Source organism: Mizuhopecten yessoensis, unplaced genomic scaffold (assembly GCF_002113885.1).
Source record: "Mizuhopecten yessoensis strain PY_sf001 unplaced genomic scaffold, ASM211388v2 scaffold4823, whole genome shotgun sequence".
NCBI classification, from domain to species: Eukaryota; Metazoa; Mollusca; class Bivalvia; order Pectinida; family Pectinidae; genus Mizuhopecten; species Mizuhopecten yessoensis.
The window spans coordinates 359,203-383,979 of NW_018405739.1; the positions used below are offsets into that span (position 1 = coordinate 359,203).

General features: G+C 33.7%; 1 protein-coding gene and 1 pseudogene across 1 annotated transcript in view; both read left to right on the forward strand.

The window, feature by feature from the left end:
- LOC110449809 (organic cation transporter protein-like) overlaps positions 1-12,927 on the forward strand; it is a 29,262-nt gene extending 16,335 nt beyond the window's left edge. Inside the window, exons 2-10 of the mRNA XM_021496906.1 lie at positions 4,485-4,895; positions 5,206-5,309; positions 5,658-5,812; positions 6,346-6,514; positions 9,095-9,328; positions 9,607-9,821; positions 10,870-10,978; positions 11,414-11,626; positions 12,527-12,927. Of these exons, the coding sequence (XP_021352581.1) occupies positions 4,500-4,895; positions 5,206-5,309; positions 5,658-5,812; positions 6,346-6,514; positions 9,095-9,328; positions 9,607-9,821; positions 10,870-10,978; positions 11,414-11,626; positions 12,527-12,578 (1,647 nt within the window). The 5' untranslated portion in view covers positions 4,485-4,499 and the 3' untranslated portion in view covers positions 12,579-12,927. The remainder of the gene's footprint in view (positions 1-4,484; positions 4,896-5,205; positions 5,310-5,657; positions 5,813-6,345; positions 6,515-9,094; positions 9,329-9,606; positions 9,822-10,869; positions 10,979-11,413; positions 11,627-12,526) is intronic.
- An 8,183-nt stretch (positions 12,928-21,110) lies between these two features.
- LOC110449841 overlaps positions 21,111-24,777 on the forward strand; it is a 6,499-nt pseudogene continuing 2,832 nt past the window's right edge.

Below are 24,777 nucleotides of genomic sequence, written 5' to 3' on the forward strand. Positions count from 1 at the left end.
GTAAACTGGTGACATTTCAGAAATATCAGCGAGAGATATCCTCCAACCTCGTAATGATTATATTTCTCACTGTTTCATGAACAGATATTTGATTGCTTCTTTCCCCTGGAAATGTGTTTATAAAGCTCCAAGATCGTCTGAATGTTCTTCGACACACAAATGCTCGATATCGAAGTCGATATTGCGCCGACGCCTTGGACACCCCAGTTTCCGAGGTTCCAGTAAATGGTTCTTGAGCATTTCCCCTGCAGGTGAAGTTATTTATTGCCTCATTATGATTCCCATAGTATCGTATTGGAAAGACAGTCGAATGCATTGCTCTAAATTGATATAGCGAACGAATAACAGTGTAAAATACAGTAATTGACCTTGTAAGAGATGCTAAGCAAAAATATTTACTTAAACTTCAAAATTCCCTTATTGACAAATCTAGTCCTCCAGGTAAGTGGTGGCGGGTTGCAAAGTCTATTTTGAACATTAACAATAAATCAAACAATGATGCTCCTCTTGTAATAAATGGTGAACTTAAATCACATCCTGTGGATAAAGCAGAACCTTTTAACTCATATTTTACCTCTGTCTCTACTTCTGACAAAACTGACCTTGACATTCCTCCTAATTGTCCTATCTCACAAGAAAAAATATCTTCCATTATTATCACTGAACAGGATGTTCATGATCAGCTTCAACGTATTCATGTAGAAAAATCTGCTGGTCCAGATGCACTACCCCCTTATTTTATTTCATTTCAACAAATTTTATTTCATTTAGAAAAGGATTGAACATAAGGCACAGCCTATATTAGTTCTCTCCTAAAGGTAACAATGAGTATATAAATATATATATATATATATATATAATAAAAAGTGATTAAATGTCCATGTGAAGGAAGTAAATAGAGAAAAAATAAAATTAACGACCGACTAAAAAACTAGCTGCTTTCACCCTTCACAGGGCTAATTTTCATATATATAATTAACCATCACGTTAATCTATGTAATCTATGTATGGATCCATAGATCTTGGAGCTTTATAAACACATTTCCAGGGGAAAGAAGCAATCAAATATCTGTTCATGAAACATTTTAAACGTTAAAAATATGCCTATGTGAATGACATCACATAGGCCATATATGATAGATGATAGGGAAAACCTGAAAAGCCCTGTGAAGGGTGAAAGCAGCTAGTTTTTTAGTCGGTCGTTAATTTTATTTTTTCTATATATATATATATATATATATATCTTATATGGTATGCTGTTATTTTGAAATAAACATGAAATAATATGTGGAAATCTATTCGTAGCTATTTTATTAAAGGTATTGCTGACTCTCTTGTGAAGCCCTTGCTATACATTTTTAACAAATCCATATCTACTGGTAGCATACCTAATATTTGGAAGTGTGCTAATGTTACCCCAATATATAAGGGCAAGGGAGGAAGAGGTGACCCCAGTAACTATAGACCAATCTCTGTCACATCATTATTTAGTAAACTTCTTGGAAATATAGTTTTTAAACATCTCTTTAATTTTCTATCTGAGAATAATGTTATCTAGAAAAATCAGTCTGGCTTCCTTCCCAAAGACTCCACAGTTAACCAATTAATATATTTATATGATGAAGCTTCAAAACAACTTGATCAAGGAAAAGAGGCAATGATACTATTTTGTGACATCGGCAAAGCTTTTGAGAGGGTTTGGCACAGTGGATTGATTTACAAATTGAAGAAATATGGAATTTGTGGCGACGTCTTGAACTGGATTAAAGGGTATTAATAGATGGTTACAAGTCAATTTTACAAACATTAAAAGCTGGTGTACCCCAAGGTTCGGTTATTGGGCCTTATTTATTTTTAATATTTATTAATGACCTTGAAGATGAACTCCACTCCCATGTCAAACTCTTTGCTGATGACACTTCTCTTTACGCTTTGATAGATGGTAATGGCAGAGATACTGCAGATATTCTTAATGAGGATCTCAGGAGAATGTCTCTCTGGGCAGATAAATGGGGAATAACATTTAATCCAAGTAAAACTGAATCATTACTAATGTATACTAAAAATAATTCTGAGACATCTCATCCAGATTTGGTATTTTCAAATAGTGTTGTTATAAATGTCAAAAATCATAAACATCTTGGTTTGTTTTTTAATAGTCGTGGATCATGGTCAGATCAAGTTAATTATATATATGAAAACAGCTGTACAAAACTACAAATAATGCGAATGCTTAAACACAAGCTAGATAGAAAATCTCTTGAAATAATTTATAAATCTTTTATAAGACCAACACTAGAATCTGCTTGTGCTGTGTGGAATAATTGCACCGAGGGTGAAAGTGATTTACTGGAATCGGTCTAATTAGAATGTCTCAGAATTATATCAGGGTTGAGAAGAGGTACAAGTCATAACTTAATATATAAGGAAGTTGGTCTAGATAAACTAAAAATAAGGCGTGATGATTATCAATGTATGTTATTTTTCAAGATACTGCAGCATGACTGTCCTGACTATCTTTATGATCGTATTTAACCATATTTTAATAATGATTTTAATCCTCGCCTAAGACATTAAAGGAATGTTATTGTTCCCTTGTGCAGAACCAACCTGTATAAAACAGCTTTTTTCCTAGAATGATGTCTCTATGGAATAGGCCAGACTGTACTTTCCCAAAACTCACTTCATTGAGCCAGTTAAAACTGGAATTACTTAAAGACAGCACACACATTTTGCAACCATCTAACTGTACAGATATTTTTAAATACAGTGGTTCCAGGAAGTTGAATATAGCAGTATGTCAACTTCGAAATAAAGTCAACCATTTAAAATCAGATTTATATGATGATCATCTTAAAGAAAACCATAATTGTGACTGTGGTTATATCATTGAAGATGCAAATCACTTCTTCCTCAATTGCCACACATATATAGATAAAAGACAAGTTTTATTCTATGCATTATCTAACTATAACGAAATTAATGACATCATCTTAAATACTATTACTTTCACTAAGGGTGATATGAACCTAAGCAGTGAATTAAATAAATTTATTCTCTCATGTGTTCTGGAGTATATTGAAAAATCTGGAAAATTTTAACTTAAACTATACTAAAAATTATCTTACAATGTGTTTGTATTTGCTATTTTATAACAATAACTCTGGTGTAATTGGGATTCATATCAAACCAGGTTTTTTTCTGAAACCCTTGGTAGAGCAATTGTTTCATGTTTCATGTGATGAATGACTCGCGCTTCATTTCGCTCCGGATTAAATATAGTAAAATTGGATCTATTATTAACAGAGGACGTTATTTTAACGCATTCTGTGTTTCCTACAATTTCAAATGAAAGATATTTAGGTGATTGTTTTTGATATGTCAAAATGAAAACCAATTTTTTCTCAGGTATTTCAATTACATTCGCTGAAATGAGTTATTGGGTGATATCCAATTACATCAGAAAAACTGAAACTCTCTATACGGTTACATCACGCAATTTTTTAAACCAGATAAAATAAATTATAGATATTTTATAACAGTGATGAGAGCATGTCAAAACAGGAATGTTGGAGAAACCAAAGTCGCCAATATGAAGCTGAATGATTGATTAAACATTTCAATTAATTTAACTCATCATGTTTAATACGCTTTTTAATCATATCCTATGATGACGTTTTGTATTTTAAAACAGTTATTTAGAGACCATATACTTTATCTTATAACTTATCGTTCGTTTGCTCAGTAATACCTTTATGTATACGTGATCGTTTTTGTAGTTGTGCTATTTTCACGTTTTTCACGAGAAAGATGAATCCATGTTTCAACAAGAATGTCGACTTTGGTAGCCCAGTCACAAACAAATCATTAGGATCTTAAAACCGCAAATACAACACTATTTTAATTAGGTTGTACCCTGGTGAAACGAGGTTATACCAATTAATCCCAAATACAACTGGAAGCACAGCCATGTTCTGCTCCAGGACCAGACAAAGATGCGTGCGATTAATTACATGCACCAATGTACATTTTAAATCATCAACGACCAGTGTCAAAATGGAAAATTATTTAATTATTCATTCATAGCTAACACTGCAATTGTTTAGTTCGAAATTATGTAATTGAATACTTTTATTATAAAAAAAATCATTTAAGCACTGTTTTTAAAAACACGTCTTGCATATGAATATGAATCGAATTAAAATGAACAAAAAATCGAAAGATGGACTGGATCAAAATATAAATACATGGATATGTATATTTTGTTTAGTCCATTTGTACTACGCCATTCAATATGTCGCTTAAATTATTGGCAGTAATGATGATCATTATGTTTATACACTTATATATTTCTGAAAGAATAAAATAACATTTAAAAAAATTTCCAAGATATCAGCCAATCAGGTTATCTGTAATTTCAGTTGCTCGTTGTCACATTGTAGGCTAACTTCAGTCACTAATCTCAATTTATCTCTTTTGCTTAGCAGACAATTTCAGATATGCATTTTGACGAGTTGCTCCAACGTATTGACGGTTTTGGACGCTACCAGAAGGTTCGTCTATTTCTGATATGTTTGGTGGGAATCCTATGTGCGTTTCATTCAATGAACATGGTTTTTGTTGGCGCAAAACCAGAATATGAATGCACAATCAACGACTCAAACAAATTGAACAAAATATTTACAAATGTCTCTTTGAAGAAATGGAAAGATTTTTTAAGGACGGGAGGGGAGGAATGTTCGCTGTATAGCCCTTCTCAGACTTACGAATCTTTGGTCAATGGAAACTTTAAACTTGAGGTATCAAACGTCACAGGGCCTTTCAATTTCACAACCGACCCATGCACACAGTGGGAGTACTCAGAGAAAGTATACGGACCAACCATCGTGTCTGAGGTAACTAGTTCACTGCACTCAGATCGTTACAGAACAAAAATGTTTAAAATGATGCTAGATAGTGTGCCATGTTGCTTCATCAACAATAATGCATAAACTTATAAAACAGCAAAACATTGTAAAAAATGTGTTGCAAAGCAAATATGAATTTGCAGCTACACAATATTGTGATTTTAATAGTTGAACATCGACATTATTCAAAGCATTGGTGTATTGAACAAATAGACAATAATAGGTGAAGCTTGCAGTATCAGAGGAGACGGGAACACATGTATAACTAAACTGAAATGTTTTGCTTTTGTTGTCCTAGTTTAACCTTGTATGCAGTCAAGCATGGTTAAGAAGCACATCAAAGACTCTCTACTTTTTAGGACGCCTTGTTGGGGCGGTAGTTTTTGGCCAATTTTCTGATATGTAAGTACATTGTGTATGTGTTTGTATAGCTTTTTGTCGAATCTATATACACACTTTTCGATTTTTTTGAAGACTTCGTGTATCGATTACATATTCAGATAAAAATATCAACAAAACGAATATAGCTAATCATTGCTAACGTTTTCAAGCCTTACGGCCATCTTAACGCAATTACTTTTAATTTCTAGGTAACAATATTATTATGTAGTATGAGTAAAAAAATTAATGGTAGTAATGACGTTATCAAACTAATAAGATAAATAACACCAAATAAGATTCATTTTTGCAAATTATTATATAAAGCAATTGGATTCAAACATTGACATTGTAATTTTAATTGCATTACAGATTTGGAAGGAAACCTATGTTCTTCTGCGGTCTAGTATTACTGCTTATATCCGGGTGTGCGGCAGCCTTAGCACCATCTATGGTAGTGTTCATACCATTTTACATTCTACAGGGAGCAGCACAAACGGGCCTCTTTCTAGTAGCGTACACTATGTGTAAGTGTCTGCCATTATAATAATAATCCGCCAGTAAGAAAGAAAAAAATATGGTCTTTAGTTTATTTAAACTATTTAATTGATAATTAAATTAACATTTTAAATAATGTATGAAAATGGATAACAAAATTCAATGTAACATCCTAAAAAAACGACATGGAACCGAAGAAAATTGCTTTGCGATTATCACTGATTAACTTATTCAAATTTACTTTGCTCTAACACATGAAGGTTACGTACGTCTTTCGTTGTTATGATTATTTAATTAGTTTAAGATTAAACCTAATATAGCAAAATATTGTTTTGTTAGGTGTTAACATGTTTCTCTAGAATGTTACTGGACGTAGAAATAAAATAATAACGATCTAAAGTATTATTCAATTCACATGACGTTAACAGTGTATACCAAACGCTTATTTGTTTTTATCTTTGTATATGTTCATCAGGAACTTAGCGGAGGTTTACTTAATATATGTATTTATCAGATATAATAATGTATGTCCCATTGTTATATATCTCAATATACTTTGAAGGCACTGAGTTGGTGGCCCCTCGGTACCGTTTGCTGGCCGGTCAGACGATCTTGAGTTTCTACGCTGTCGGTTACATGCTTCTCTCCTTGCTGGCCTACTTCATCAGACACTGGCGCTATATCGAGATGGTTATCACGGTACCGGTGGTTCTGTTCGCCGCTTATTGGTGGTACTTGTCGTTTCAATACTACTTTGACGAATACGTATAAAAACGTTAATGCACGAGGCAAAAGTTTGTGTATTTACGAACCTATTTCAAAATAGAATGGTTGAACCAGACCTGCAAAATCTATTGTAGCATGTCTACTGGCCAAAACTAGTACTTCCTTTCGAGACCTTGTGAGAAGGTGTCGATGTCATATTTTTGACATACTCATGAAAAAAAGGTTCAAATAAAATAATAATAATAAAAGTAATATACAATATTTGATATAGCGCCCTTTCTAGATAACATAAGCCACTCTAAAGCGCTTTACAGTACTTATATTTAAGGAATGATTTTTATTTTTTCAACATTTATGAGGTCATAAATGTTGAAAAAATAAATATCATTCCTTATATTTACATTGACGAATCCTTTCAGTGGATCGATATAACAACGAATAAAACAGATAAACAGGGTTTGTTCCTGCTTATACACGGGGGCAACGCAGCGGCGAGAAAAGGGTTTTTTCGCGGGGAAATGTGACAATATCGTGAGAGATCTTAGCAACCGTCAACAACAATAACACAACAAAATGTAGTTCCATATTCAATGTTTATTTGTAGCACAGGACACGTGAATACGTGGATATTTCACCAAGCACAGTTAAATAATATTTTATGATGTAAGAATTAAGCATCTAGGTCGGTCGTTCCGAGTGAGTAGTTTTTGTAGTGTATTACTACGCAGTGTGATCAGGTTACTATCAGTTCCCACATGCTGAGATTATATGAACACCTGTGTTATGCATTTATGAATGTCATTTTTGTCAATGGGTCTAAGCATACAGAATGTAAATATATACAATTAATACAATTAGCACATACATTAATCGATACATTTTTTTAGGAATCCGCAGGAGCTGCCTTATCAGGCGCTAACTACTAGTCCTATGCCACCTGGCTAATATATCCCTATGTGTGTATGTCTGTGTGTATGCTGGAGATGTAATGTGTTCTGTTTGTAGAGGGATTGTGCTTCCAACGGTGCCACCTCACTTGAACACTATAGCACAGATACCGCAAAATCCACCCCCAGGCCATTATATACTCCACCTGGGTTGTTAGAGTTGTGTGGACAGTAGAAAAAAACTTTCTCTGAATATTCCATGCGTACAACGACTTTGGACATCGGGACCCGGCCGCTTGCGTTAACCACTCGACCAATCCACCAATAAATACTGGGATAGGTAGTTTGTTCAAGATCGATAGAAGCTGAAACTAAGAACCAGGTCTTTAGTCTGTTCAAAATAATTAATACTTTTTCATATTTGAAAAGAAAATGAATATAGTTTTCCGTTTGTGGTGAAAATTCGTTAATATCATAATTTCCGATTGACAAGGAGACAAATTGCTGAATATTAAAAAGGCTCAAGACTGTAATATTGAATTATTGTAATTAATCATATTTTAGCATTTTGTTTTTGTGTCTTAGAAAGAAAGTGTTATTCATAGATATTAGTGGACTCAGACATTGCTTCCTCTATATTCACAGGTGTATAATGGGAAATTCATTATATTTCTAAAACGTTAAATATTGTACGAGATGAAATAACATCCTGAGGGAAACTTTACAAGAAATCAACTATTGTTTGAGTAATGGTTTCGAGAAGTAAGAGTCAGTGCTTCCACCACATTTAGAATATACAGCCAATTCATCAACATTTATACGTATACGCATCTCCATGCAAGCGTCTGAATTCTAGAGTTGTAGCCTCAACTGGTAAGTCTCTCGATGAAACTAATATTCCTAAATCCAGAGAGTAGCTTTGTAGATGTTGTTGATTATGTAGTATGAGTTGTAAAACAGCTGGTTTAAAATAATGTGTAAAAGCTTGATTGTTTGCACCTGTACATCAATAAATAATTTGTAAGAGCTTGATTGTTTGCACCTGTACATCAATAAATAATGTGTAAAAGCTTGATTGTTTGCACCTATACATCTATAAATAATGACTCCAGTCACAAGTAAAATAAGGATTACACGTGGTAAAATAATAATCGAATTAGGGAACAACTGTCTGTTACCAGACTGTGACGTTGTCTAAGTCTGAGGATTCACTTTCAGTGTAATTTAAATGATATTGCAGGGTACGGATATTGAAGCAGTATTTCATTTGGCCTTGATTTGCATTTGTTTTCATAAATAATCGCAATGGTTAGTTTTATACCAGATTGTTCGTGGTGATAAACGAATTTTCTACATAGAGTATGCATTCATGTTCAGAATCGAAATGTCGGTGGTATCTTTATGGCTATTTGTGGTATCTTCTTGTTGTCGTTGTATCATGAACGAAAGGCACATGTAACTGTATTAACGTTTACCGCAAAGAACAATTCTATTGAGATTTAATACAATTTGTAGATTGGTTCCTACGGACAAATAAGACAAACAGTATAAGTGGTATTTGTTATTATCTTGTTGAACCTTTATCTTTTTGGCTTTGATATGATTAATTTTAGAAAATTACATGAATTTCGACCCCCATAACAAACAAATACAGGAAAAAAATATGTAAATGAAAAAAAGTGTTTTTTTAACTTTCAGCATTCTCCCAGAGTCTGTACGATGGCTTCTGTCGAAAAGTAGAATGAAAGAAGCTAATTCCATCATAAAGCATGTTGCGAGAATCAACAGTATGGAGGTGACTGATGCTATGCTGGAAAATATAACTGATCAGAAAGACCATCTGGAAGTAAGCGATGGCCGGAAGTACACCTTCGTGGATTTGTTCCGACCTTTACCGATGCTATTTCTGTCTATTAATGTATGGTTTAACTGGTATGTGATCGTATACAAGATCTTTATTGCTCTATCTCATTGTCTTCCCTCAAGAGAACAGCTTCCATAAAAGTCAAATTAATTCTATGATTAGACAATCATATTGCAAATTGTAGAATTCTAATTAAATGTACTTTTAATTATGAACTTTAATTGATATGAAAAATAAGAAGAATATCAATAAAAACAAAAACAAAAACAAAGCTGGAAATGTTCTTAAGATTGAACTGAGTCAGCATTATATCCTAAGTGAATAGCCTTCATCTATTCTTGAACAGGTTCGTCAATTCTTTTGTGTATTACGGTTTGTCGCTTGGCATCGGATCTATTGGAGGGAGCCCCTATGTTAACTTCATGATTGCAGGGGCTGTGGAGATCCCCGGCAATGTACTTTGCATCATGTTCCTTAATAGACTGGGGCGTCGACTGCCCCTAATGGGCGCAATGACAATGAGTGGAATAGCATGTGTCATTTCCGGTTTCATACCAAATGGTAAGTTAGTTTCTGTTATCAAGATGCGTTTAACACGGCAAACGAAAGTTAAACCAGGTATTCGAGAAGGGTAACTTTTTTTTTTGATTTATCGCGATACCCACCATGTTAATTTAAACCAAATCCAGGTACTATCACGTCCCCATATTGAAAGCCAAAAAACAGGAAATCAGGGAACAGAAATGATTATTCTAAAAAATGTTCAACCTCGCGCAGGTAATTTAATGTTTCTCAAGAAGATTACGACGACTTACCCATAGTTGTTATCAACCGGCATATCACGAAATCTTGTGTTATAAGGTTATCATCTACATCTATCACGGAAAACTCAATACTCATATCAAACATTGAATACCAAATCATCTGCGATATGTTATCACTATAGAACGGAGAAGCAGTGATGTTACTGTCAAGTAAAGGAAAGCTCTCGATCGAAAAATTGTACAGCATACTGTAAAAGAGTCTTGATTTGATGTCCAGGAGAGTATATATGATATAGGATCGAAGTGGATAATAAATATCTTGATATCTAAGAAGTACATCGTCGATATATTTGAGTCTGAAAACAATTTCTACATAGTCAATATTCATCGAAATGAAGTTGAACTATTTGTGGTCACATTGAACAAATTTTGCTAAGTGAGGCAGTCGCCAGGTACTGGCCACAGGTTGGTCGTTTTTTCAGGGCCCTCCGGTTTTTCTCCACCTCTTAGTCCTGGTACGTCCTTCAATGACAAAAGCTTTACATGGAACATAAAGCACAAATACAACCAATCAAATTGTAAAAAATCTACTTAGATACTTAATTGGTTTGTACTATTCTGCAACAACGCGAAAAGTATTGTTCAATAAACAGCATTATCTTATCTCAGAATACCAGTCAGTAAATACTCCTAGCAGGCATTATAATAAAACCTATTTGTTCAGACTGTTTATATTTCGTTGCATGTGCCATAAAAAAATCTTCAAAATCGGGTACAACTTAAATGACATAATAGTATTGTTCGTTTACCGAATGTGTAATCTATGAATGTGTATTCTTCCACAGATTTGGTAACGGCCAAAGTCGCATTTGCCTTGATAGGGAAATTTGGAATATCGATATCATATGGTATCATTTATTTGATGTCGGCCGAGGTGTTCCCTACAGTGGTCAGGTAGGAATAGTCCTTCTATATTTACTAACTAATTTAATATGCTGTTTTCCGTTTATTGATTGTTTGTACTGCATTGTCTTTGTAAAGAAAAATAAATGGGGGAATTATATTGTGACGATAAATTTTAGAGATATCTTAGTTAGTTTGAAGTATTTTAAAATGACAACATAAATATTGTAAGGGTGGTCGGGTGGTGCAGTGAATAGAGCACGTGCTTTTCAGAAAGACAGACGAGGTTCTATATCCCGATCGGACATAAAAAGGTATTGGTTCATGTGCCGGACCACGTGGGTTTCTCTTAGGTTAATTCGTTTTTTCCGTTATTTAAACCACCGCCATCGATCAGGTCCAACAGGAGATAGTAACACAGGCTGAAACACTTGATTCATAATTGCTGTAAAATGAACAAAGTTTCTACTTAAATATTTTCCATAGAAATGCCGGTATGGGCGTATCCTCCATGTGTGCTCGTATCGGGGGTATGCTGGCCCCACAAATTCTGGAGTTGCAAAACGTATGGGGTCCCTTGTCAATGTTGCTTTTCGGAAGTATGGCAGCGATTGCAGGGTGCATTGCTTTGTTTCTACCGGAAACCTCAGGGAGACAACTACCACAAACCATCGAGGAAGCGTTGAGTAACAGATCAAAGTAAGAATTCAATAGTCTGTATGAATCTTTTTTGCATTATATGGTGTTTCATATGACGAATCTTCATTGAAGTTTATGATACTCTCCTTATTAATTTTCTAATTTTTAAACGATTTGACATGAGTAAGTCTTTTAGAATTGTCTTTGAAAAGGGAATAAACCCTTATTAAAAGTATGTGCTTCACGTAGCGTATAGCAATGCTCTCGATTGCAATCTTATTAATATATGTCTATATATGTTCACTTTGTTATGAAAGAACCTTTTTGACTATAAAAATCTTAACTTAATTTTAAATGACCTAATTGAATACAATTACATCAACATTGGTAAAGATCAACCTTGTTTTTACCACAAACGTCTGTTTCCTTTGTCAAGCAAAAAGTGTAAATCATCAACACTCTTTGCTTTACAAAGGAAAGACATTATCGAAAGCCCGCAAAACAAGTTTTTAATTCCTGTTTATGTTAAACACGAACTAAGCATATGCTATTAAAACCAAACAGTTGAATCTAATTACGAATATATCAATATCATTCACTAATAAGAATTTTTTCAAAAATATTTATATACTTTATAATTTATCTTTGGTCAGCTTTAACCGTTTGATGTGACCCTGTTTTTGGCATAAAACCACGCAAAAGATGTAATCAAGTCTGTTTAGTGTAACCACTACCTGGCCGAATGTGAGCAGATTTTCTTTAATTGTTGAAGTAGGAACGGCTGGGCCGATATTGCAACTTAATTTTGTTAACTTATAGACATAGATGGGTATTTAATTGAGTCGGCATATTACCACTTGAAGTGAAATAATACACAAATGACCTTTTAGAAGTGTACTGTTTATGTGTATACCGACGCTGCTGTTGATAATATGTAAATGTTTCATATATTGTTCGTAGGTCAGTGAGAATGGAGACAGAAGAGGTCACATCAGCGTCGACTGGAGTATAGGAGGCACCCAATCCATCACCGGCAACAATGTATTTTACTAGCAGCACAAACAATATCAGCAATTTAAATAGTGCAAGAAGTTATGATTTTGATACATTGTATTTGTAATCCCACACTTAGCTTTAAGCGTATGTGCCGATAGAGAATTTCAAAATAACGCACGTTTCAGTTCGTTTTAATTTTCAAAAAGAGCAAATAAAGATATACGTACACATCATTGATAAAAAGTCCAGAATCACACAAAATAAGGTTAAATGTAAACGTATATGATGCATCACCATTAAGTTCAAAATCGGTTCTAATGATAAAGACACACCACATTAGTCTTTCTTTCTTTCAAAGAGAGGGCAGTCGTTTGGACTCAATTTTATTACTTCGTTAATGTCTGAATATTTTTTAATTGACAATTTTAATTTTTTAATTTTCGTTATTATTTCTGTTAATATAGGAGTAATCATATTTTTACATTATCAGCCTATTAAATAAGTGGTCATCTTTCGACTTCACAAAGGTGTACATATAATGTTTTCTCATTATTGCAGTAGTATGAATACTATAAGTACAAAGTTTGACATCAACGCTGCTTTGTATTTTAGTACAGAAGTGTTCGAGTCAATAAAAAATGGCATTCCTCAATCTGCAGATTGTTTTTTAAATGTCTATAACTTGGCTTCAGAATTCAAAATTTTGATTTTGCAACTCCGCACTGTATGATGGACAATCATTAGTCAGTATATGATATATCAGCTGGTACATGTAATACTCTATCAAACAATAAAAAATTAATGTCCTGCATGTGTTAGAAATGTATGGATACTGTCTATCACTCCAGACAACCATAAGATTACATCAATATTAGAAATCTGAATGCAACGGCTTGATTTATGATTTATTTTTTATTAACATCAAATTCAAATATAATGTTATATGTATGGTAGTTTGGGCTGCCACATATGGCCTAATGGAAACACATTCGTTCTAGTATTTTATTGCCTTATTATCTTATTACTATAAAGGTTTTTTTCGGGAGTATATCCAGAATCCTAGTTTGTATTGCTAATATCTGGGCCTATTGGTTGTGTAAGGGAAAGGAACATAAGGAAAGGACGTGCAAGATTTTAGGTTGAAACCCACAAAGGTTGACAGGTAAGTCGATTCTACAATGACCAATTCCGTAAGGATAACTCGGAGCCTAGACGAAGACTTTCTTTGTCTTCACGTAGGAAACAAAGATACCCCAACATTGATTTAACATACTAGGAATGTTCTTTCCCTCTATCTGGTCGATTGCTACTTTTCTCCCTGGCTTCTCTTTTGACACACGTCTCCATATAATATACTTATTGTGACAAAGAAAAAACGTAGTTAAGGGAAATTTCTCAATGCTTGCTTCCAAACCAATATAAGATAACACAACCATGCCATGTATTTAATCTATATAATCAGTTAAAGCCAAATAAACTGAAAATCGTGAACAAGAAAAATAATTTAATCCTATAAACGGGGGATAGTTTACAGTAAACTGGTGACATTTCAGAAATATCAGCGAGAGATATCCTCCAACCTCGTAATGATTATATTTCTCACTGTTTCATGAACGGATATTTGATTGCTTCTTTCCCCTGGAAATGTGTTTATAAAGCTCCAAGATCGTCTGAATGTTCTTCGACACACAAATGCTCGATATCGAAGTCGATATTGCGCCGACGCCTTGGACACCCCAGTTTCCGAGGTTCCAGTAAATGGTTCTTGAGCATTTCCCCTGCAGGTGAAGTTATTTATTGCCTCATTATGATTCCCATAGTATCGTATTGGAAAGACAGTCGAATGCATTGCTCTAAATTGATATAGCGAACGAATAACAGTGTAAAATACAGTAATTGACCTTGTAAGAGATGCTAAGCAAAAATATTTACTTAAACTTCAAAATTCCCTTATTGACAAATCTAGTCCTCCAGGTAAGTGGTGGCGGGTTGCAAAGTCTATTTTGAACATTAACAATAAATCAAACAATGATGCTCCTCTTGTAATAAATGGTGAACTTAAATCACATCCTGTGGATAAAGCAGAACCTTTTAACTCATATATTACCTCTGTCTCTACTTCTGACAAAACTGACCTTGACATTCCTCCTAATTGTCCTATCTCACAAGAAAACATATCTTCCATTATTATCACTGAACAGGATGTTCATGATCAGCTTCAACGTATTCATGTAGAAAAACCTGCTGGTCCAGATGCACTACCCCCTTATTTTATTTCATTTCAACAAATTTTATTTCATTTAGAAAAAGGATTGAACAAAAGGCACAGCCTATATTAGTTCTCTCCTAAAGGTAACAATGAGTATATAAATATAAATATATATACATATATTATATAGTATGTTGTTATTTTGAAAGAAACATGAAATAATATGTGGAAATCTATGTGTAGCTATTTTATTAAAGGTATTGCTGACTCTCTTGTGAAGCCCTTGCTGTAAATTTTTAACAAATCCATTTCTACTGGTAGCATACCTAGTATTTGGAAGTGTGCTAATGTTACCCCAATATATAAGGGCAAGGGAGGAAGAGGTGACCCCAGTAACTATAGACCAATCTCTGTCACATCATTATTTAGTAAACTTCTTGAAAAAATAGTTTTTAAACATCTCTATAATTTTCTATCTGAGAATAATGTTATCTAGAAAAATCAGTCTGGCTTCCTTCCCAAAGACTCCTTAGTTAACCAATTAATATATTTATATGATGAAGCTTCAAAACAACTTGATCAATGAAAAGAGGCAATGATAGTATTTTGTGACATCAGCAAAGCTTTTGAGAGGGTTTGGCACAGTGGATTGATTTACAAATTGAAGAAATATGGTATTTGTGACGACGTCTTGAACTGGACTAAAGGGTATTAATAGATGGTTACAAGTCAATTTTACAAACATTAAAAGCTGGTGTACCCCAAGGTTCGGTTATCGGGACTTATTTATTTTTAATATTTATTAATGACCTTGAAGATGAACTCCACTCCCATGTCAAACTCTTTGCTGATGACACTTCTCTTTACGCTTTGATAGATGGTAATGGCAGAGATGCTGCAAATATGATGATAAATGGGGAATAACATTTAATCCAAGTAAAACTGAATCATTACTAATGTCTACTAAAAATAATTCTGAGACATCTCATCCAGATTTGGTATTTTCAAATAGTGTTGTTATAAATGTCAAAAATCATATACGTCTTGGTTTGTTTTTTAAAAGTCGTGGATCATGGTCAGATCAAGCTAATTATATATATGAAAACAGCTGTACAAAACTACAAATAATGCGAATGCTTAAACACAAGCTAGATAGAAAATCTCTTGAAATAATTTATAAATCTTTTATAAGACCAACACTAGAGTCTGCTTGTGTTGTTTGGAATAATTGCACCGAGGGTGAAATGATTTACTGGAATCAGTCTAATTAGAATGTCTCAGAATTATATCAGGTTTGAGAAGAGGTACAAGTCATAACTTAATATATAAGAAAGTTGGTCTAGATAAACTAAAAATAAGGCGTGATGATTATCAATGTATGTTATTTTTCAAGATAATGCAGCATGACTGTCCTGACCATCTTTATGATCGTATTTTACCATATTTTAATAATGATCTTAATCCTCGCCTTAGACATTAAAGAAATGTTATTGTTCCCCTGTGCAGAACCAACCTGTATAAAACAGCTTTTTTCCTAGAATGATGTCTCTATGGAATAGGCCAGACTGTACTTTCCCAAAACTCGCTTCATTGAGCCAGTTAAACCTGGAATTACTTAAAGACAGCACACACATTTTGCAACCATCTAACTGTACAGATATTTTTAAATACGGTGGTTCCAGGAAGTTGAATATAGCAGTATGTCAACTTCGAAATAAAGTCAACCAGTTAAAATCAGATTTATATGATGATCATCTTACAGAAAACCATGATTGTGACTGTGGTTATATCATTGAAGATGCAAATCACTTCTTCCTCAATTGCCCCACATATATAGATGAAAGACAAGTTTTCTCTATGCATTATCTAATTATAACGAAATTAATAACATCATCTTAAATACTATTACTTTCACTAAGGGTGATATGAACCTAAGCAGTGAATTAAATAAATTTATTCTCTCATGTGTTCTGGAGTATATTGAAAAATCTGGAAAATTTTAACTTAAACTATACTAAAAATTATCTTACAATGTGTTTGTATTTGCTATTTTATAACAATAACTCTGGTGTTATTTGGAAGGATGGCACTGTGTATAGTGACAGTGACTTTGAAGTGCCTCTAACCAAACACTAGGCTATTCTAGTAATTAAAGTAAATAGACTATGGTAATTGAAATGTAAAAATCTATGATATTCTAGTTATTATTTTTGTGAACATACATTAAATGGTTCTAGTATTAATTTGAACATATACTACATCTTCTCTATAATACTGTCTCTCTCTCTATATGTATATATGAATGTATAAAATGTGTGTATTTTCTTCTGGAAAGGGCTTTAAAAGGCAATGCTTGTGCCTTATCCAATTATGTTTTAAATACAATAAAATTGATTTGAAATGAAATAAAGTATCGGCAGTCAAAAGTGTAAAACAATTATACACCTACGATTCACTTCCTTCCCCATCTTTGTGCTTCTTTAGACATGCCATTTTTTTCTGTGTTTCAAAATTGTCCCGACGACAACAACAAATACCTTACCATATTTAAATCTGTATAATCGGTTAAAACCAAATTAAGTGAAGTGCACCGGAAATGTAATGAAGAAGTGGTCATGGTCGCCTTTATTACCGTAAAGGGAAATATTTGGGTTTTTTTTTTTGTGTGTGATACGAATATCGACATTTTTATTAGGTCGTTAGTGTGCCTTGTAGTTTTGTTATAACTTCCCCCCGTTTTTCTCTATGACAACATAACTTTAATTGGATTTGACCTACCGTCCATGAAGCAGGAGACGCGTATCCTTCCGGAACGTATGGTCTTAACTTCCTTGTAGTTTTTTAACGATATATATGTATTTTTTTTTGTTTGTTCATGCATTGTTCCCGCCATATTACATAAATCTTCTGATGAAATGTTGTTCATTATTATTGATATGTAAGTGCACGAAAATTTGCCGAAATAAAATAAATTACTTCATATTTAATACCTTCTTCATCAACAACAGGATGAATTTGTTTTGATTTTTTTTTTAATTTCAACAGATTTTATTGACTTTATATATGTCAATTGAATTGGACATCAGGCTAGGCCTATTTAAGTCCTTTCCAAACTTATTTACAAACATAACATATATTCTGTCATAACAATCCAATTAAACAGTGCAGGGGAGATATCTCCCATTTAGCTTGTGAAATGAACATTTTTTCAACGTTTATTTAATAATTTTCTGTTTATGTTTTGGATATTTATTGACAACCATCCTACATAAAATCCAAGGGATACAGGCCCAAAAGTCCCTGTGTATAAACCCATTGGCCATCTACCAACTGGATATATATTACCAAGAAATAAACATTTTGTAAAATTTTAGAATATAATATGGATTCATATAGGAAATGTAGTTATTATTATCTATTATTGGAGTTGATTCTTAAAAATTTATTTAACAAAGCACTTTAGAATAATTATGTAACTATGAAATAGTTAGAACAGGTTATAGAATAGTACACTCATAAATTCCATCCAGTCCAGCCGAATACCAGAGATGTTGTGAAGAAAGATATACACCAGTATCAATACTTATTAGCAGAGTGATCATGACACTATAAATAACAATAGGATGATAAAGTCAGATTAAATGAATCTAATATGTAATATAAATACTAAAGCATTGCCAGCGGTTTCTGAAGCACTAGTGATATTCGCCATAAAATGTACAGTCTTAGTAGTCGCACAGGGAGTGTAGAATATACAGGCTCATGGCACTATTTGTAGTCAGATGAGACTGCCGGAGCAGCTTGTCCTTCAGACCGGGCAACAATCTACTAATAAACATCATAATGTGCATTTTATACACAGTATCCATATGACAATAATTACCGCTAATCGTGTAAAGACTCCAATAACAAAACTTAAACATTTACTAAAGTATGACAAGATAATAAAATTCATATAATAAAAATACACTGGGATAACAAAGTTGGTTAAACCAAAGGAACGGTATCATGAATCTTTACAAACTGGAAGTCAAACCGGGTTCCTTTTTCTTGATCCAAATATGGTCCAAGTCAAGATGTCACCGAAAGTTATAGAAAGTATGTGCACTTCAGACAACTATCTGAGTTTAAATGGACACGAATTCATTCCGGCAAACACTGAAATTTCTTGCTTAGAAATTTTAGCTTTGATTAGTTTTATTACCTATGTTTCATTATAGTATTGACACAGGAAATCGTCATAAATGTTTTAAACAAGATGTCTTAGTTATATTTTGATTAAATATATTTTCTATAACCTTGGTTGAAATGTTCCATTCGTATTATAATAGGTCATTTGACTGGTATTTAGCCATGTTTATTTACGTAACGGAGTTAACCTGAACTTATAACAGATTGTGTTAGTTTGTATGTAGTGAGTTGAACGTGCTCTCAACAGTTCAGGTCATATAGACGGGTGCCGAGAGAAACACTACCGTAAAGAACGGGTAGAGAAACAAGAAAGGTAAAGACAGAATCCGAGGGTTGCAATAGGGAAAATAGACCAATTTCGGTTTACTTAATGTCCCCTTAGCGGATGCATTTCTGCAGAATACCACACATTAGTCGCCTCATACGACAACATGCAGGGATATACAGCAGGTATGTTTTCCAGAACCAGCAACGGTACAGGTGTATTACATCTTGGAATCCTATTTAAATTATACAAGCTCGTTTCGGGCATACAATTCAATGTTGCGCATGTGACGACACAATAATTATACAATTTACAACCGGGACTTCTTTAATGTTGATAGTGTTTGTGTCATCCATGAACACAAAGGCAATTTGAAACATTGAACGCAATCTTACGCTATTGTAACGTGATGTCATATTCCGACTTCGACGTCCTTTAGTCCAACACTGATGTTTCAAGTTTCCCGAAGCCATTTGAACGTCAAAATAAGCAGCATCAGGATTGTTTATATTACGGAAGTTACTTTTGCTTTGAAAACATGTATATATTATTGGTTAAACACATTGTCACGCTCGACAGACTTTCGCTCTGGCCGACGAGGTGGTAACAACTGATTGTACTGTGTGTAATGTATAATTGTTATACCGGCCACGTGAAGTAAGTGACAGCCCAATCCTTGACAGCCGGATACCTTGCTTTTACGAAGGAAATTTGTTAATTGCAAATTAAAGAAAAAATAGGTCGTTTGGGTGGATTGGTCGAGTGGTTAACACTCCGGCTTCCGAAGCAGGCGGCCGGGTTTCGATCCCCGGAGTCGCCGTACGCATGGAATATTTAGAGAAAGTGTTTTTCTCCTGCCCACACAACTCCAACAACCCAGGTGGAGTATAAAATGGTCTGGGTGGGTGTTGCAGTATCTGTGCTGTAGGATTCAAATTAGGTGGCGCTATACATGGTACCGTTGGAAGCACGGTCCCACGACAAACAGAACACAATACATATCCTGCACACACACAGGTATACACACATAGGGATATATTAGCCAGGTGGCATAGAACTAGTATTTAGCGCCTGATAAGGCAGCTCCTGCGAATTCCTCAAATATTGTATTGATTCATATATATGCTTATTGTATTGACTGTATAAAATTGCATATCTATGTACTGTAAAGCGCTTTAGAGTGGCTTATGTAAGCTAGATAGGGCGCTATATCAAATGTTGTATATTTATTTTATTTTATTTCTTATTTGACGCGAATTTTGTTCTACTGATATTTGCAATTTCCCGTCAGTCATGCAGTTAGCTTGATTTAAGACACGTACATAAAAATGTACATTTAAAATAGGGATAAACGTTATAAGGGACAAGAATTGTTTATTATAGAAATATTCCAAAATGTTATGTAAACTTTAAAACATATATTTTAATCGGTTTCACTGAAAGGTTTTCTAAATGTAAGTTTAATTTTAGTGCAATGTCATTCGCAAAATAAAATGTAATAAATCACATGAAAATGTGTTGAGAATATCAACCAAAATTTATATTAATAATGATTAAAAGTATACAACAGGGGAAATATAACACAGAAACTCACCATTCACTTAACAAGTTTTCTCCCCAATACTAAACTGTAAGAACCACATGTTAATACGTTGTAGTAGAGGAAACATGTAAAACAGTTATGGAAGGTTATTTGGATAAAAAATATGATAACGCACATGTTCATGAAATTTTTGAAATTTCATTATTTGGCGTATGGTATCAATGTGTCTCACTGTAAGGTTTTCTGAAGTTTCATTTTTTTAGTACAATGCATTTAGCAACTATTTAGTTGCAATCACCTTTCTGAACTTATTTTTTCTATCTTGAAAATAATTTCAGATATGCATTTTGACGAGTTGGTCCAAAATATTGGCGGTTTTGGACGCTACCAGAAAGTTCGTCTGTTCCTGATATGTTTGGTGGGAATCCTATGTGCGTTTCATTCAATGAACATGGTTTTTGTTGGCGCAAAACCAGAATATGAATGCACGATCAACGACTTAAATATATCGGACAAATTATTAGCAAATGTCTCTTTCAAGAAGTGGAGAGATTTTCTAATGTCAGGAGGGGAGTAATGTTCACTGTATAGCCCTTCTCAGACTAACGAATCTTTGGTCAATGGAAACTTTAAACTTGAGGTATCAAACGTCACAGGGCCTTTTAATTTCACAACCGACCCATGCACACAGTGGGAGTACTCAGAGAATGTATACGGACCAACCATCGTGTCTGAGGTAACTAGTTCACTGCACTCAGATCGCTACAGAACAAAAATGTTTGAAATGATGCTAGATAGTGTGCTATGTTGCTTCATCAACAATGGTGCCTTCTATCGTAAAACAGCAAACATTGTAAAATATGTTGTTTGAAAAGAAAACATACAATTGCATCATAACTATATATGTTGAATAGTTGAACATCGATATTATGATGACAGTAAACTTTGATCATTATTTAAATCATTGATGTATTGAACAAATAAACAGTTTAAGTTGGAGCTTACCGTATCAGAGGAGACGGAAACACATATATAACTAAACTGAAATGTTTTGCTTTTGTTGTCCTAGTTTAACCTTGTATGCAGTCAAGCATGGTTAAGAAGCACATCAAAGACTCTCTTCTTTTTCGGACGCCTTGTTGGGGCCGTAGTTTTTGGCCAATTTTCTGATATGTAAGTACATTATGCATGTGTTTGTATAGTGATATATCGAACTATATACATGGTTTTTTTTATTTGTGAAGACTTCGTGTATCGTTTACATATTCAGATATTATCATAGCTAACGTTTTCAAGCCTTACGGCCATCCTCAGGCAGTTACTTCTTTACTACTTTATTTCGAAGTTATATGACGTAATCTAATTCTAGGATAAATGTCACTAAAAAATATTTTATTTTACAAATAATAAAAGGGCAATTGGATTCAAACACCGACCTAGTCCCATGTCATTTCAATTTCATTACAGATTCGGAAGGAAACCTATGTTGTTCTGCGGTCTAGTACTACTGCTTATATCCGGGTGTGCGGCAGCCTTAGCACCATCTATGGTAGTGTTCATACCATTTTACATTCTACAGGGAGCAGCACAAACGGGCCTCTTTCTAGTAGCGTACACTATGTGTAAGTGTCTGCCATTATAATAATAATCCGCCAGTAAGAAAGATAAAAATCTTTCAACGTTTCATATATATTTAAATTGACATTTTTAATAATTTAGGAAAATGAATAACATTATTCAAATAAACATCCTAACAAAAGCGACATGGAATCGAAGCAAATTTCTTCGAGATTATCAATGATAGCAACTGATTTAACTTTTCTTTGCTTTAACATATGCAGGTTACGGACGTCTTTAGTTGCTTATATTATATCAAATATTTACCCAACTGCAACATTAAAATTAACTTTGAGAAACAAAAGTATTGTTTTGTTTAGATGTTTACATACGTATACGGTAGGTTTGTCTAAAATGTAACTGGAAGAAGAAATATTACAACAGAGATGTAAACTAATAATCAATTCACATTACCTTAACAGTGTATAACAAACGCTTATTTGTTTTCATCTTTGTATCTGCTCATCAAGAATTAAGTGGAGGTTTACTTAATATGTGTATTTATCAGATATAATAATGTATTAACTAGTCCCATTGTTATATATCTCGATATACTTTGAAGGCACTTAGTTGGTGGCCCCTCGGTACCGTTTGCTGGCCGGTCAAACGATCTTGAGTTTCTACGCTGTCGGGTACATGCTTCTCTCCTTGCTGGCCTACTTCATCAGACACTGGCGCTATATCGAGATGGTTATCACGGTACCGGTGGTTCTGTTCGCCGCTTATTGGTGGTACTTGTCGTTTTAAGCTTAATTTTACGAATATGTATAAAAGCATAAAGGTATAAAGTAAATTTATAATCTAAACACGTGTCGATGTCAGATTTTTTGCATGCTCATGAAAAACCGGCTCAAATAAAGACTGGGATATGAGGTTTGTTCAAGTTTATAAAGGCTGAAACAAAGAAAGAAGTCTTTTTATAATTGAAAAACTGAATATACGTTTCCGGCCGTGATGAAAAAGAGTTGATATTATAATTTACAATTGACAAAGAGAAAAATTGCTTTAATAAAATCGGTTCAAGCCTTACTGTATTATTGAATTATTATAATTAATAAGATTTTATCAATATTTGATAATACATGCAGACATTGCTGCTTCTGTATCAGTATCTATGTAATGTGACATTCATTGTAGTAAACATATATTTGTTCTAGCTTACAGATGTTGTACATTCTTATTTCAACTCAAAAACTTTCTAGAAGTTTTTTTTTTAACAAAAGTCAAATACTGTACGAGATGAAGTAACATCTTAAGGAAATCTTTAAGACAGATCAATTAAGTTTTAAAGGGAAATTGTCTTTGATGATTTTTTTTTAACACTAACACGTTCATCACTTCCCCATGCGAGCGTCTGGTTTCTAGAGTTGTAGCCTCAGTTGGTCCAGTCTCTCGATGAAGCTGATATTCTTAAAATCTGGGAGTAGCTTTGTAAATGTTGTTGACTATGCAACATAAATTGTAAAATAATGGTTTAAAATAATGTTAACAAACTCATTGTTTGCATTTTATATGTATACCAATTGATAAAGACTCCAGTCACACGTACATATAAAATAAGGACTACACGTTGTAAAATAACAATCGGATGAGGGAATAACTATCTAGTACCGGACTGTGACGTTGTTTAAGTATGATATTTCACTTTCAGTGTACTTTAAATGTTATTGCAGAGTAAAGGTATTTAAGCAGTGTTTCATTTAAACCAGATTTATATTTGAGTACATTAATAATCGCAATGGTTAGATTATAAGATGATGTCGTGGTGATAAGCGAATGTCCAATATTGAATATGTATTTATGTTCGGAACTTAAAATTTCGGTGTGGAAGGTTTCACGACTATTTTTGGTAAACGTTTCTTGTTGTTGTTTCCATCTTTTGGGTAATGAACATAAAACACACGTTATTGTATCTACGATTACCACAAAAAGCAATGATAAAAAGACATATTAGGCAAACAATACTGCTGATGTTACTTTTTATTTGGTTTATCTTTGAACTTCGCGTCTTTGATACAGTTAATTTTAGAAAATTGCATAATTTTCGACCCACATAACAAGCAAATATAGAAAAATATATTTATGCAAAAGAAGTGTTTTGTAAACTTTCAGCATTCTGCCGGAGTCTGTACGATGGCTTCTGTCGAAAAGAAGAATGAAGGAAGCTAATTCCACCATAAAGCATGTTGCGAGAACCAACAGTATGGAGGTGACTGATGCTATGCTGGAAAATATAACTGATCAGAAAGACCATCTGGAAGTAACCGATGACCGGAAGTACACCTTCGTGGATTTGTTCCGCCCTTTACCGATGCTCTTTCTGTCTATTAATGTATGGTTTAATTGGTATGCGTCCTTTTTGCTCTCTCTCTCTCTCTCTCTCTCTCTCT